At 43.3% G+C, this 16,222-nt stretch overlaps 1 protein-coding gene across 4 annotated transcripts in view; it reads left to right on the top strand.

The window, feature by feature from the left end:
• Positions 1-16,222, top strand: part of LOC129866880 (protein BANP-like) — a 71,714-nt gene that overhangs the window by 33,583 nt on the left and 21,909 nt on the right. For all 4 annotated transcript variants that reach the window (XM_055939895.1, XM_055939892.1, XM_055939894.1 and 1 more), the window contains 2 exons: positions 302-373; positions 1,532-1,576. In XM_055939895.1, coding sequence (XP_055795870.1) covers positions 302-373; positions 1,532-1,576 — 117 coding nt within the window. The remainder of the gene's footprint in view (positions 1-301; positions 374-1,531; positions 1,577-16,222) is intronic.

Below are 16,222 nucleotides of genomic sequence, written 5' to 3'. Positions count from 1 at the left end.
GTTATTACCCTCTTGATATTCTACAGAGTATTAGCGGGTGCAGCCAAGCCTGAAATTTACGAGTGCTGCTAATGCAGTGGAGGAAATGTAAAGCATAGGATCTGTCAGGCAGCGACTGCAGCAGGGCTCAGACTAGAGGCTGATGGTGGAGGGGTGGGAGTGGATGTATATGTTAACGGTGCCACACACACATTGTGAGTTCTTGTTCTCTCTCTCTCTCTCTTCCCCCTCCCCCTCTCGTTCTCTCATCTTTTTCTCTCTCTCGCCTTGTTCTCATCTTGTTCTCTCTCTCCATTATCAGATCCCTCAGGGACACCTCCATATTGCCCAGGTCCCACAGGGGGAAGAGGTGCAGATCACACAGGACAGTGAGGTAAGTGTTTCTGTCTGCCCGTCAGCCTGTCTGTCTATCTGGGTATCTCAGTGAGTGACTGAGGGCCACTTTAATAGTCAGTAATGGTAGCCAGTATTAAAGTCATTAGGCAGAGTTCACCGTCAACAGATGTTTAATGTTAACGGTGCTTGTTTATATCTACCGCCTGCCTATGCATGGGTTATTATACTATTTGTTTCCAAATAATACCCAGATGGTCTGTGTCTCTCACTAGACAGCCTCACATGCACACAATGGGTTGGCTCTAAGAGAATCGGACTCAGAACCACACAGTGTCTGAGAAATAATGATCTGCCTCAGCATTATAGTTAAATATTTTGAATAAGATGTGGGGTAGAGATTTATTTTGAGGCGACACTGCGCGCGCACACACACTTGAGTAGACATATACATACACACACATACACATACATGCAACCATTGTGTGTGTGTACACACACACACACACACACACACACACACACACACACACACACACACACACACACACACACACACACACACACACACACACACACACACACCTGCACTGCAAATAGGGCTGACACATCGTCCAGGTATTCTACGGAGGTTCCTAACCTGTACAACCAAGACACAGGGAGGAAGACAGTTTGAGAGAGACTGACGAAGAAAAGCTCTGAAAGCCTTTCCTGCTCTTTGTGATCGGACGCCAGAAAATAATTTTTTTCACTCTATGATTTTGTTTGTTTTGGAAGTTCAAAGCTTAGCAACAAAATCCCACTTTTCCCAACTGTCGCTCAGTGTGCGTTTTCATTAGAAACAGGGGCCTCTTCATCAAAGCCATTGGTTTCAGCATGTTGGAAAAGGAAATAAGGCTATTTGGGAGAGATTACCATGCTGCCTGTCCATATGGCAGCTCAGACAGCATTGAATAAGAAATAGAATTAGGAGTGAAAACAGCACAGGGGAATATAGGCTAAATTGGGCTTGTTTTTCATGTGGTCTTGTTAATGTCATGGTGTCTGTGTGATTTGTTTATGCTGTGTGTGTGTGTGAGTGAATGATGCTGTGATTGGTATGTTCATTATGCAGTATGATTAGTGTGTGTTTACAAAATGTATGTGAGACTGTGATGCTCTCAGGCTGTCTGAAGGATCCCTCTCTTCTCTCTCTCAGGGGAACCTTCAGATCCACCAGGTACATGTTGGGCAGGATGGACAGGTAAGTCCCTTCACCCCCTGCAGTAACTTTATCCTCAAGCTTCATTATGGAAAACACTTTAAAACATTTTGCAACAGAACACGTGAAAACGTGAGCTTTTCTTCAGTTTGGTCCCTAATGAACACGACCCATGGAGGTTTAAGGTTTAAAGTTCCCACGGATTGTTCATTACTTCTGGGTTACCTCAGTGTGCTGGTCCCCCTCTTTCCTGCAGACCCCTTAAATGCGCACCGAGAGGAGCTAGCTCTCTATCCCTGTCTGGTCTGCCTCTCACTCTGGCTCTCTCTTTCTCTCTCGCTCTCGCTCTCTCTCTCGCTCTCGCTCTCGCTCTCGCTCTCGCTCTCGCTCTCGCTCTCGCTCTCGCTCTCGCTCTCTCTCGCTCTCGCTCTCGCTCTCGCTCTCGCTCTCGCTCTCGCTCTCGCTCTCGCTCTCGCTCTCGCTCTCGCTCTCGCTCTCGCTCTGGCTCTGGCTCTGGCTCTGGCTCTCGCTCTGGCTCTCGCTCTGGCTCTCGCTCTGGCTCTCACTCTCACTCTCACTCTCACTCTCACTCTCACTCTCACTCTCACTCTGGCTCTCTCTCTCTCTCGAATGTCTTTCTTTCTAATCTCTCGTTCTCTTGCTCTTTCTCTGTTTTATGTGCCTCTCTCTCACTGTCTGTCTCGCATGCTTTCTCAACTTCCTGTCAGTCTCCCCCCCCCCCCCATCTCTCCATCCTTCCCAACTCTCCTCTCTGTGTGGATAGAGGAGAGGATGGTGTGTTTAGTACAGAGGGCTCTGTTCTTCCTGTTTCTCTGTTCTTTCCTCTGGGATCAAAGGGAACCTCCTGATCAAAGCACCAGGGCTGTGTGACGATCGCAGATCATACATCACAGATGGGCGCTGTGCAGACCAGGGCATTATTTCATATTCATGATCTCGATCGTCTAGAAGCCTGGCTGTAGAGGAAGTGGCTCGCTCTCTTTCTCACGCTCCCTAGACTGTTTTTCTTTCTGAGGACAGGTGCGTGTGTGCACAGCACCATTTGTGTGACGTTAACTCTTTCTCAGCTTATGAGTTCTGCTCTTACTAAACCCAAGCTATTTCTCAGCCAATTAGCTCATCCCTTATTCCAAGGTGCTGTCATTGTTTGGAGAGCAGCTAATGTTAGGTAAGGAACTCCAACAGTCCTGGCTACTCAAAACTCTAGACTTGGCTAGCTAGGCTAGAGTAAATGCCCCTATGTGTGCCAATGGTACTTTCCACAATATAATAGTTTATCACTTGTCATTTACCTAGCTTGAACTCCAGCTGTTTTCGGTATCTCCATAACTCATTGAACTTGGTGATTCTCAAATTAGTATGTGTTGATTGCGAGACTACCTGGCTTAGAGCTAGCCTGGATGCCAGTCTGTTTCTGCTCTCTTGTCATGCCAATGTTGTTTGGCTTGACGATGGCAATGGAGAAGGTACACACTGAGACTAAGACACACTCACGTCCTCAGTTGAACCGGTCGTTGAGTCCGGTGGGCCTGACAGCAGCATTCCTGTTTCTCTCTTGCATCTTGGCTCCGGTTGCAATTTGGTACTGGTTCTGATTTTGAAGCCAACAAAAGCGGAAAAAGTTATACAGTAGTGGTACAACGCTGTTTCCAATGTTATTTAGCACTAACGTGTTGTTAACTCTGTCTTTCTGCTTAATTTAGTACATCTCACTTGTCAGGTCATGGCTAGTTCCTCATTGTTTTCACTATTAAATGTAAGACTATCAAATGCACCCCCCTCCCCACACTCTGATGACATTGTAAAACACCTTCTGCCATTAACACTAGATCCAGCCACTCTGTGTAAACACACTGTGTAGTGCATTGAAGAGCAGAGTGTGTCTTAGATTGTAGTGCCCCTCACTGTGCCAGAGTGTAGCTAACTAGGCCTGCGTCTCAAATGGCACCCTATCCCCTATAATATAGTGCACTACTTTTGACTACATAGGGAATAGGGTGCCATTTGGGACGTGCCCTAGCTGTGTATAGGGACTTAACGAGGCAGGGTCCTATCCCCCTGGCAGAGCATGGAAGCCTTGTCCAATAAAGACCCTCTTTTCTTTTCCCCCTTAACTTTATTCATAGTTTGCACCTCTGTCACGCCATTGTTTTGAACGTTCTCAAGCTGCCCTCTGTTGGTGGTGCCATAGTGGTGCCCTAAAGTGTTGATAAGACAAATATTTAGTAGGAAACAACTTTGCCATGTTGTCAAATTTACTTTTGACAGATGGCAATGTTGCCATTAACTAGCAAAGTTTGTCAGAAATAGCTAGCAATACGAATGTTAGCTAACTAAAATTGGCCTACCCCAAATTTTAGCTAGCTAGCTAATGTTATACTGCATCTAAGTCAATCTGGTGACATCAAAATGATGACAGGTTTCTACTAATTATTGAGTAGAATGAGTAGAATGACAACTTGCAATCCATGAATAGCTCGTATTTTTGATTGTATCTGTAAAATGATATGAGGCCCGCGCCAAAACAAACACACTGACTTATTCTTCTAGCCTTGTGTTCCAGGTTGGCTTTTCACACACCCACACACACATAGACATAGACACAGACACATGGCACACACGCACATGCACAAACAGTGACTCAATGGCATTTCCCTGCCTTGCTAGTGTGTTTTCCCAGGGAGTGAGACGAGAATAGCACTAGCTGACTGTCAGTATTGTTCATATAAGAGCGTAGTGTTTTTGTGTTTGTGTAATTGCTCTGAACATGGATGCAACCCAGATCAAATAAAAGGAAGGACACAGACATTCTCTCTCTCACACACACACGCACACGCACACACACACACACACAGAATAAAAAGGCACATAATAATGGCGCGTGAGTCACTTCTGACTTATGAGTCACTTCAAATCAAAGTTTATTGGTTGCTTACACAGTTTTGCAGATGTTATCGCAGGTGCAGCAAAATCTTATGTTTCTAGCGCCAACAGTGCAGCAATATCTACCGATAACAATACACACCAGTGGAGGCTCCTCAGAGGAGGAAGGAGAGGAGCATTTTTTTTTTATAGTGAAACATTAGTTACCCTTTTTAGATAAAACTATACTAAATATATTCACGTCACCAAATCATTTCTCAAAACACACTGTTTTGTAATGAAGGTCTACAGTAGCCTCAGCAGCACTCTCTGGGGCAGCACCATGGGGTAGCCTGAGGACAGCTAGTTTCCATCCTCCTCTGGGTACATTGACTTCAATACAAAACCTAGGAGGCTCATGGTTCTCACCCCCTTCTATAGATTACACAGTAATTATAACTTCCTAAGGACGTCCAACTACCTGTCAGAGCTCTTGCAGCATAGGCCTCCCGAGTGGGGCAACGGTCTATGGCACTGCAATGCTAGAGGCATCAGTACAGACCCTGGTTCGTTCCCAGGCTGTGTCACAACCGGCCGTAATTGGTAGTACCATAGTGCGGCGCACAACTGGCCCAGCATCATCCGGGTTAGTGGAGGGTTTTGCCCGGGGGGGGTAGGCCGTCATTGTAAATAAGAATTTGTTCTGAACTGACTTGCCTAATTAAATAAAAAATGTATGAACTGGCATGTTGTCAACCTATCAAAGGATCAGAGAATGAATCTAGTACTGAAAGCCTAAGCTAGCAGTGCATAAAATGTGGTGAGTTGTTGACTCAAAGCGAGAGAAAGACAATAGTTGAACAGTTTTGAACAACTGTATTTCTTCAAAGAGGAAGAGAGAGCTAGCTATATTTTTGTATTTTTTTCACTTTCACTTAATTTGCTAGCGAATGCAGCTAGCTAGTTTAACATACTCAATCATCCTGCTCAAACAGAGAGGGATGCTGTGTTAGCCAGGTGGCTATGGCTATCCAACACTGGAGCTCTTCCAAGTCAAGGTAAGTTTTTGTTTTTATTAATTTATTGCAACCTGGGCCCGCTGAACTGCTTACTTTACTGTACACTGTACTGCATGATTGTTTGCGTGTGAGTAGGGGTGTATTCATTCTGCAGATTCTGTTGACGAATGTTTCTTAACTTCTTATGGCTGCAATCCAGGTAACGGGATGATATGACAACAGCCAGTGAAAGTGCAGGGCGCCAAATTCAAAACAACAGAAATCTCATAATTAAAATTCCTCAGACATACATGTGTCTTATACCATTTTAAAGGTAATCTTGTTGTTAATCCCACCAAAGTGTCCGATTTTCAAATATGCTTTTCAGCGAAAGCACTACAAACGATTATGTTAGGTCACACCAAACCACAATAAGCACAGCCATTTTTCCAGCGAAAGATAGCAGTCACAAAAAGCACAAATAGAGCTAAAATTAATCACTAACCTTTGATGATCTTCATCAGATGACACTCATAGGACTTCATGTTACACAATACATGTATGTTTTGTTTGATAAAGTTCATATTTATATTAAAAAATCGGAGTTTACATTGGCGCGTTACATTCACTAGTTCTAAAAACATCCAGTGATTTTGCACAGCCACATCGTTTCAACAGAAATACTCATCATAAATGTAGATGATAATACAAGTTATACACATGTAATTATAGATATACCTCTCCTTAATGCAACCGCTGTGTCAGATTTCAAAAAAACTTTACAGAAAAAGCAAACCATGCAATAATCTGAGACGGAGCTCAGAACAATAGTCAAATTAGCCGCCATGTTGGAGTCAACAGAAACCAGAAATTACATGATAAATTTTCCCTTTGAGGATCTTCATCAGAATGCACTCCCAGGAATCCCAGGTCCACAAAAAATGCATGATTTGTTCGATAATGTCCGTTATTTTTGTCCAATTAGCTACTTTGGTTAGCGCGTTTGGTAAACAATTCCAAAGTCACGAATCGCGTTCACTCAAACCTGACGAAATGTCAAAAGGTTCCGTAACAGTCAGTAGAAACATGTCAAACGATGTATTGAATCAATCTTTAGAATGTTGTTAAAATACATCTTGAATAACGTCCCAACCGGAGAATTACATTGACTTCAGATGAGCGATGGAACGGAGCTCCCTCTTATGTGAAGGCGCATGGTGAAAGAATGGTCAACTCATGGCAGTGGTGACTTATTCCTGTCTTCTTCGGCCCCCCTTCACAGTAGAGTCTACAGACTGTTGACATCTAGTGGAAGCCGTAGGAAGTGAATACTTATTCATATCTCGCTGTGATTTCAATGGGATCTTGGTTGAAACTCGACCAGCCTCAGAATTTCCACTTCCTGTTTGGATTCTTTCTCAGGTTTTTGCCTGCCATATGAGTTTTGTTATACTCACAGACATAATTCAAACAGTTTTAGAAACTAAAGAGTGTTTTCTATCCAATACTAATAATAATATGCATATATTAGTAACTGGGACTGAGGAGCAGGCCGTTTACTCTGGGCACCTTTCATCCAAGCTACTCAACACTGCCCCTGCAGCCATAAGAAGTTAAACGGAAGCAAACACGAGGAAATGGGATAAATATACCTGAATTTCGCTAATAGAATCTCTTGTTTGCAACTGTTAGACTGATGATTACAACTTAGATCAGATAGATGCAGGCAAGAGTGTGCAAGGCGGTAATGAATGTCACGGTCTCTCACTTTGATTACTCAAATTTCTCAAGATCTGTGCAACTACAGTGGGGCAAAAAAGTATTTAGTCAGCCACCAATTGTGCAAGTTCTCCCACTTAAAAAGATGAGAGAGGCCTGTAATTTTCATCATAGGTACACTTCAACTATGACAGACAAAATGAGAGAAAATACTTATTTTCCACCATAATTTGCAAATAAATTAATAAAAAATCCTACAATGTGATTTTCTGGATTTTTTCCCCTCATTTTGTCTGTCATAGTTGAAGTGCACCTATGATGAAAATTACAGGCCTCTCATCTTTTTAAGTGGGAGAACTTGCACAATTGGTGGCTGACTAAATACTTTTTTGCCCCACTGTACATTAATGAGCCGTTTGGGACAGGCACTACAAAGTCAGCCCAATTCCCTTAGCTCGGGTCCTTATCCTGCATACCCGGAAGCTACAGAGATGGAGAGAGAGAAGAACAGAACAAACAAACAAGCGCTCATCCACAACATCAATAAGTATAATAAATATTGCTTATATTAAATATGAACACTGACATAAGTGTGAAATGTATGTACTAAGACAGAGAAGTTAACTTGTGTGTCGACCCACATTGTTAACTTATCTGATTATTTATTTTATTTATTTATTTCACCTTTATTTAACCAGGTAGGCAAATTGAGAACACGTTCTCATTTACAATTGCGACCTGGCCAAGATAAAGCAAAGCAATTCGAAAAAAGTAAAGTACCAAATGCGGCCCGCGGCCAGTGACGGACCTTTACGTCACAGAAGACATATCAGAACAGAATATATGCATGTGAATGGTGTGTATGGACAATTTAAGTTAAGACACTTATAAGTGAAGTCAGATTTATCCAAATAACTCTACTTGATTGCATTCCGGATTGTGTTCTGTTAATTGGGCACTGGTAATGCTCGAACATGGTGAGGTCATAGCACACATTGTAAAAAGACCATAGAGAAATGTGGTTGTCCATTTGCAGCATATCCATTTAGGCCTGTGAATGAATCTGCTACAAGGCCTGTTTCTGAGTAGGCAGGCTACAGCTACACTTAGGCTCTGTGATGTCATTGTTCTTCCAGTGCAGTGGGATACTGCTCACTCAGGCTATGTTAGCGTAACTTATAGCACACTGCTGGAAGACTTCCACATCTCCACCCTCCCTCGTCTGCTCTCTTATCTGGGCCGCTCCTTCCTCCCTTTCTCCATCCCACTCCTTCTGCTATAGATAGACTGGCCCTGTCAGGCAGAAGCTGGGTGCTTCCCTCTGCACCTCTCACTTCCTCTCCTCACAGCTGCTGACCGCTGCCCTCTGAGGTGCGGTGGGGATGCTATGTTTCATGTGGTGACTGATGTTTCTGTGGCGGTGGGATCCACAGTGGTTGTTTGGGGGATTGTGGCTTGTGTAAGGGGCGTGTATTCATGGTCCAGACTAGAGGTCGACCGAATATGATTTTTCAACGCCGATACCGATTATTGGGGGACCAAAAACCGCTGATACCGATTAATCGGCCGATTTTTAAAAATGTATTTGAAATAATGACAATTACAACAAAACTGAATGAACACTTATTTTAACTTAATATAATACATCAATAAAATCAATTTAGCCTCAAATAAATAATGAAACGTTCAATTTGGTTTAAATAATGCAAAAACAAAGTGTTGGAGAAGAAAGTAAAAGTGCAATATGTGCCATGTAAGAAAGTTAACGTTTAAGTTCCTTGCTCAGATCATGAGAACATATGAAAGCTGGTGGTTCCTTTTAACATGAGTCTTCAATATTCCCAGGTAAGAAGTTTTAGGTTGTAGTTATTATAGGAATTATAGGACCATTTCTCTCTCTACCATTTGTATTTCATTAACCTTTGACTATTGGATGTTCTTATAGGCACTTTAGCATTGCCAGTGTAACAGTATAGCTTCCATCCCTCTCTTCGCTCCTACCTGGGCTCGAACCAGGAACACAACGACAACAGCCACCCTCGAAGCAGCGTTAGCCATGCAGAGCAAGGGGAATAACTACTCCAAGTCTCAGAGCGAGTGACGTTTGAAACGCTATTAGCACGCACCGTGCTAACTAGCTAGCCATTTCACATCGGTTACACCAGCCTAATCTCGGGAGTTGATAGGCTTGAAGCGCAGCGAAGAGCTTCTGGCAAAACGCAGGAAAGTGCTGTTTGAATGAATGCTTACGAGCCTGCTGCTGCCTACCACCGCTCAGTCAGACTGATCTATCAAATCATAGACTTAGTTATAACATAATAACACACAGAAATACGAGCCTTAGGTCATTAATATGGTCGAATCCGGAAACTAAACGTTTATTCTTTCAGTGAAATACGGAACCGTTCCGTATTTTATCTAACGGGTGGCATCCATAAGTCTAAATATTCCTGTTACATTGCACAACATTCAATGTTATGTCATAATTACGTAAAATTCTGGCAAATTAGGTGGCCCAAACTGTTGCATATACACTGACTCTGCGTGCAATGAATGCAAGAGAAGTGACAATTTCACCTGGTTAATATTGCCTGCTAACCTGGATTTCTTTTAGCTAAATATGTAGGTTTAAAAATATATACTTCTGTGTATTGATTTTAAGAAAGGCATTGATGTTTATGGTTAGGTACACATTGGAGCAATGATATGCACCGCATCGATTATATGCAACGCAGGACCCGCTAGATAAACTAGTAATATCATCAACCATGTGTAGTTAACTAGTGATTATGATTGATTGATTGTTTTTTATAAGATAAGTTTAATGCTAGCTAGCAACTTACCTTGGCTTCTACTGCATTCGCGTAACAGGCAGGCTCCTCATGGAGTGCAATGTAATCAGGTGGTGAGAGCGTTGGACTAGTTAACTGTAAGGTTGCAAGATTGAATTCCCCGAGCCGACAAGGTAAAAATCTGTTGTTCTGCCCCTGAACGAGGCAGTTAACCCACCGTTCCTAGGCCGTCATTGAAAATAAGAATGTGTTCTTAACTGACTTGCCTAGTTAAATAAAGATTATATAAAGGTGTACATTTATTTTATATATATATATATATTTTTTTTTATCGGCCAAATCGGTGTCCAAAAATACCGATTTCCGATTGTTATGAAAACTTGAAATCAGCCCTAATTAATCGGCCATTCCGATTAATCGGTCGACCTCTAGTCCAGACACAACAGTTGTAGTATAGGCCTGAGTCATTGCAGTGGTGTGCAACATACTGGGGATTGTGACTCCCTATCACAGGTCTAGTTAATGGCTGAGGGTCTACAGTCTGCTCTGGGTTTAGAGAGGAAGACTAAGAGAGAGGGTTTTGGCCAGAACAATACAGACGGAGACTGGCCCCCATCTTGCCCTCTCCGCCCTCGCCACTTTACTGTGACTGCCATAGTTTCTGGACATTTCCTGCCTGCTAAGAGACCGCAGCACGGTATATCACTTACCCTGTGCGTGTGCGTGTGTGTGCGTGTGCGTGCTTGTAGGTTTGTGCACTCGAATGTGTGTCCATCCCTCATTGCCAGCTTACTGCCAGTCTATGGCTGTTGAGGTCCTGGCAGGGCTGGATGATGGATCCAAGCAGTCCGATAACTTATTCATGATGCTGGAAGAGCAGGCTGGCCTGTGAAACCATAAAGAAATACTCTTCTGCAGCACTCCCCCTCAGCCCTCCTGAAACCTCTCATCTGCTGCCCTCTGTCCTCTCTGCTCTGATCTAACCATACCTTGATGGACACTGAATGTGTGTGAGAGAGAGGGCTCTGTCACACCACCGGGAGCTGAACCACATCTCACTCCTGGAGATAACCATAGACATCAGCCTCTAAATTTACTGGCACCTTCTTCCAAGTCTGTGTCATTCACTGAGGCTGTACCAGAACATTCCGAATCCATGGGGTTCAGGGAGTCCTCCCTCCCTCACTCCCCCCATGCAACCTCCGGTAGAGCCTCGGACCAGGCCACCTCCTGTCAGACAGATGTTGCGTAATACCTGGAACATCCTAAGGTTCTGCTGTTGTGGATCAGCAGTGGGAACCGGGTCAGGGATCAGTGGTCCTGGCCGGACGGCTCAGTGTGTCCTGGAGTCTGTCCAGAACCCCAATCCCCTCTCACTTCCCCAGGCCCATCTGTCTGTCAGGGCCTGTATATTGTACACCAGAGGGAGAGAGCGATAGGGAAGGGGAAAGCTGGAGCGATAATTGGATGGGATGGGGGGGGGGGGGGGGAACAAGAGGAAGCTGGCAGGGGAGAGAGAGGGAGAAATGGTGGTTCAGATGAAGAGCGGGAGGATGGGACAGGTAGAGGGAGATGAGATACGGGGGAAGCAGCACCATATCATAGCAGGGCTGTTTGGAACTCAGCTCCCTCTGCTTCTAATCTGTTTCTTCCCTCTGGGGCTCTGCGCTGGACTCTGGCTGGACTGTACTTAGCTCATGGCCCAGAGAACACAAGAAAAGCACCAGGAGATGGCTGCACTCAAACTAGTGAATGCCATTTGGCAGTTTGAGTGCATGTGCACTTTTAGAGTTCACAAGCACGTGTGTAGGAGTTTGTGCTTGTTTGTTGGGTGTGTGTGTGTTTCTAATAGCAGGTTGACATAAGTTCCTCTCACAGACGGCTGCAGTGAGTTTGCAACAAATTAAGCCTAGGTGTGGACCTTCAGTCACCATGTCTCTACTGTCACTAATGTTTGACACAGAGCAGATGTTTAGGAGGTCCACAGGGTTAAGCACACAGACTTAGACACTCCGGATCGAACTGCTGGACCACAGCCCGAATTGACATTTAATCATCCTATTTCTCCCTGTCCAAGAATGTTGTTGATAATATCAGACAGCTTGTTGAGCATTTTGGGATCCACAATGTAGGAAGGAAAGAGAGGTGGGAGACCGAGAGATGGGAGACCGAGTGGGGAGAGAGACAGTTGAAGATGGAGTAAATGGCTCCCCCCGTAAATAATGTCCATGGAGGGGAGGGGGAAGAGGGAATTGGATAATTGAAAACCGAGTGATATACTTACAGAGATACATGGGACATAAAACATGCATGTTAGCAGTGTAGGATTTAAAGCTGGTGCTATTACAGAGGATCCCATTTCAAAGGAACTGTTTTTAGGGAGCCTGCACTATCTCATATAGACCTATGGCATTATGGGAGGAAGATAAGGGGCTTTCCCTCAGATCACAGATCGTTCTGTAGATCTCCAAGATCATAGATGGTCACAGATCGCATGCCACAATGTCTGTCTAGTTGGTTTTTGCTTTGCTGTGTAAGTGTTGGTGCATATATCATTGTTTGATGTTTATGTATGTGTATGTGTTTTTCAGTGCAAGTCTATGTGGGGAGAGTCATTCCTGTGTGTTTGTACTGGGCATAGCCGAGAAGTACTCGATGTCCCTGGTAGTGTGTTAACAAGAACCAGATTTCTCTGGTAGCAACTTCACTGTGCCTGGAGCACAACCACCACCACACTCAACCTCCAGACTCCTGCTGGGTTCTAGCCCACAGCCACCCCACGAAGATGCAGGGCTTAGTGTCTCAAATGACACCCTATTCCCCATTTAGGGGTTAATCATAACTACTACCTAGTGTGTTTTCACACATAGTTTTGAGCTATAGTTATAATCAGAGTTTATTTGTTACATTGTGTTTTTTTTATTTGGCCCATTTTGGTTTTACATTGTCAAACCACTACAATTCCTAAGCAAAACCACTTATCCATGCAAGTAATTTGTTAATTGGACACAAATGCTCACCTTAAATCCATCTATGATTATCATGAAGCATCACTTGTGTCCAAATCTTCATATTACTTTCGCTTTTGTCTTCTAACAACATGATGGGAGGAATTCGCAATAGCCGCTCTAACTTCAACTTGAATAGGTTATATTCAGTAGCCTATAGCCCCTGTCTCCCCTAACCTGCATCGGATACATTCATCAATGCACTGCTACTCACAGAATGTCTGAGATATCAAGTTATGATGCTGCATGCATTTTGCAAACAACTAGTAATACTGCGCGACTGGTTATTTTCCTGTGTTTGGTCTGGACTGCATTCTCACCTGCCGCTGAATCGGACCAAGATCACCCTTTTTGAGCAAACCACGGTGCATTGTGTGGATAGTGTTCACACCAGTCCAAAGGAACCGAACTAAGGGTGTAAACGCACCAGAGTTCTGAAAAAACGCTACAAACCAATTAAGTGTGAAAGGCCCCATAGTCACATTTTCCTTGGTGTCTCATTTACATCAATGCATGACTACGGGACAATTTGACACATTTTGGAAAAATTCCTCTTACTTGAACTTGTCTGTAGGCGAGTAGTGACGTCATCCACAATAATCTGTTGTTTACTTTTGCCACAGCCAGGAGGTAGCATGATTAGCATCTTCCCCCCCAAAATGATGTTAACAAAGCTGCATTGCAAGCCATAACTTCCTAAGTGTCGATACCATATTTTATTTTCTGCGAGAATGTTATTTGTTGCAGTAATATCTGAATATTGCAATGCTCTCATAGTTTCATCAAGCCACCGGTGAGTTTTGCAGCTGGTAATCAATCTGCGTCTGAGTGCCCAACAGAAAAGGAAGCACACAATACAACTTTATTGTCCATGTTACAGCAAACAGACTGATGTGGCTGTGAGAATACATAAGGAAATAGTTCCAGTTTTGCGTAACAAAATCCCAGTGACTATTACAGAGGTATGCATGCAAATAAAAATGTAAAAAATTAACCAAACTTAGTTTGAAGTGTTTTTGAGGACGTTTCGACTTGCAAGGCAGCTTTGCTAACATCGGTACCATGAATTACATGCATTCTTTTGAGATGATGCTAATCATGCTAACCCCTGGCTGTGACAAAAGTTAACAACAGTTTATTGTGAACTCAACTCAACGTTGTATGTGTAGGCCAAAGAGGAATTTGACCCCAAAATCTATTTTGGATGTTTACATTTACATTTAAGTCATTTTGTGTGTTAAAGGGATGTGCTATCCCTTTAAGAATACACAGCCAATAAACACACATGTTCCATCCCATCCCGCTTTGATGACACAAGCAAGCAAAGATGATGAAGAGGATCCCTTTAAAAGGGTCCATCTTTTGTTTTCTTTTTCTGATGAAGACTGCTCGTATAAACAGCAGTAAAGAAACTGAATGATGCCTCAATATCAGGATAAAGAGGCTTTTAGTTACGTCTGTAAATAAGCCAGAGATGTTCTTTCATGTAAGACAGTTGTATCGTGCGCCATGTGGGCGGCATGTGAAAAGCACGGAGGCGAGGGTGCGGCCGCTCCCTCCCAGGCTCCTCAGAGCGGGGTTGCCAGAGGTTGCCGGGAGGTCAGAATGTTTTTTTGGTCTTACGGCGTATATATCACATCTATCTAAACAAACACGCTAATTAGAATCATGATAAAGTGATCATTGTAAATAATTATTTTAAAGGCCCTCGTAAAAATCTATTTGTCAATCAGCTAGGCCAAGCTAGATTTTTGAGCCAGAGAACAGACACGAGTGTATATAGTACACTGGGGGCCTGCCTCGTTAAAATAAAAAGGCCCTGCTAAATTACAGAAGTTATTTCAGTCATCGCAGAGGTCGACCGATGTCCTTTGATTATACTGGTCCTGGATCAGAATTCAAACCGATCTGGTTTAGTCAAAACCACACTAGCCTTGACTGAAACTAGTCTACTGAAAGGCATGGGAGTTGGAGGAGAGAAAGAAAATAATATAAAGCAGGGTTAGTGTTAATGGAGGTGTCAAGCCTGTGTTTAGAAATGGTGTCATCGAGTGGGTGGAGGAGAAACCGAAGATGCAGCAGAAAGTGTGAGAGTAAGTGCCTTTAGGACAGATTTACAAAGGTTTGGGCTTTATTTTCATTTGTATTTCTGCGACTCCTCACATCCTAACTCCTTGCCGCCTCCTCTCTTGAATATTAAGATGGTGGTTACATGATAGTGCCAGGAGTTTTTCCCTTGCCACCTGACGATAAAAAAAAAAAAACACTTGAGCCTACCTACTGTAGTTATCTACATGTTTTTCCTGGTCAGGTCATGTGGTTAGGAAAAACTCCTGGCCTTAGTTCTATGACTTGAACTGATTCACTCCGGTAGGCATTCCACTCATAAGCAAAGCAAAATATTAAAGTTGTGGAGATGATGACAGGTGGATTTCAGGGCGCTCTCTTTCCAGCTGTGGAGACTGTACAGATGTGCTATCTTATTTTGATCACTCTGATGTCGCTGAGATTTTACTGCAAAGCAGGACATTCCAATGAGCCTTGTGATTTGCATAAATTCACTGAAAACCCTCAGTTCTCTTTCTTGCTCGCTCAAATGCTAAAGCACCAAACAGAAGAAATGTCCTACTACTGTCGGTCCTACTCTACTACGGCAACATTCAAATGTACAAAAATGTATCTGAAGGGCAGCCATACACATCAACAACCATAATTTTATATAGCTTGACACAAGATAGATATCGGTCTTCACTACGACGTACAAGTGTATCTGAAATACAGCCATAGGGTACACCTAAACTGTAACCTATTTTTAACCTATCAAAATTAATGAACTTTTTTTTAAAATATATAATCAAATCCTCCTGCTGCAGGATTATTTTTCTCCTGTGATGATAACTGATCAAATTAATATCCGACTGTAGATCTGTGTTGAGAAAGTTATTTAGTGGGGATAGTTGACTTGGAGAGGGTATTTTTCAACTGACGCTCCAGGGGTAGGCTTAACTAATAGAGGATCTTCAGTGTGACTGAGTGTTGGGTTTACATCTGAGCATTGAATTCTATAGAGGAATACAGCAGACTGACAGACTTTTGGAAGGATTGAGTAGGAAAGGGGACTCAGAGCATCAACTCCAGCTGCTCCCTCTGTGTCCTGATGCCCCCCCCCCCACATCTGTCCTGACTGGCTCAGGAGAGCTGCTGCAGATGTTGTTGACGGGCTATAAAGCAGGGAGGAAGTTCCAACCTCTCAAACTCCAAACGTTTATTTTTCCTATTCTTTTCTTT

Source organism: Salvelinus fontinalis, chromosome 12 (genome assembly GCF_029448725.1).
Source record: "Salvelinus fontinalis isolate EN_2023a chromosome 12, ASM2944872v1, whole genome shotgun sequence".
NCBI classification, from domain to species: Eukaryota; Metazoa; Chordata; class Actinopteri; order Salmoniformes; family Salmonidae; genus Salvelinus; species Salvelinus fontinalis.
This window is presented reverse-complemented; position numbering and strand designations above follow the sequence as displayed.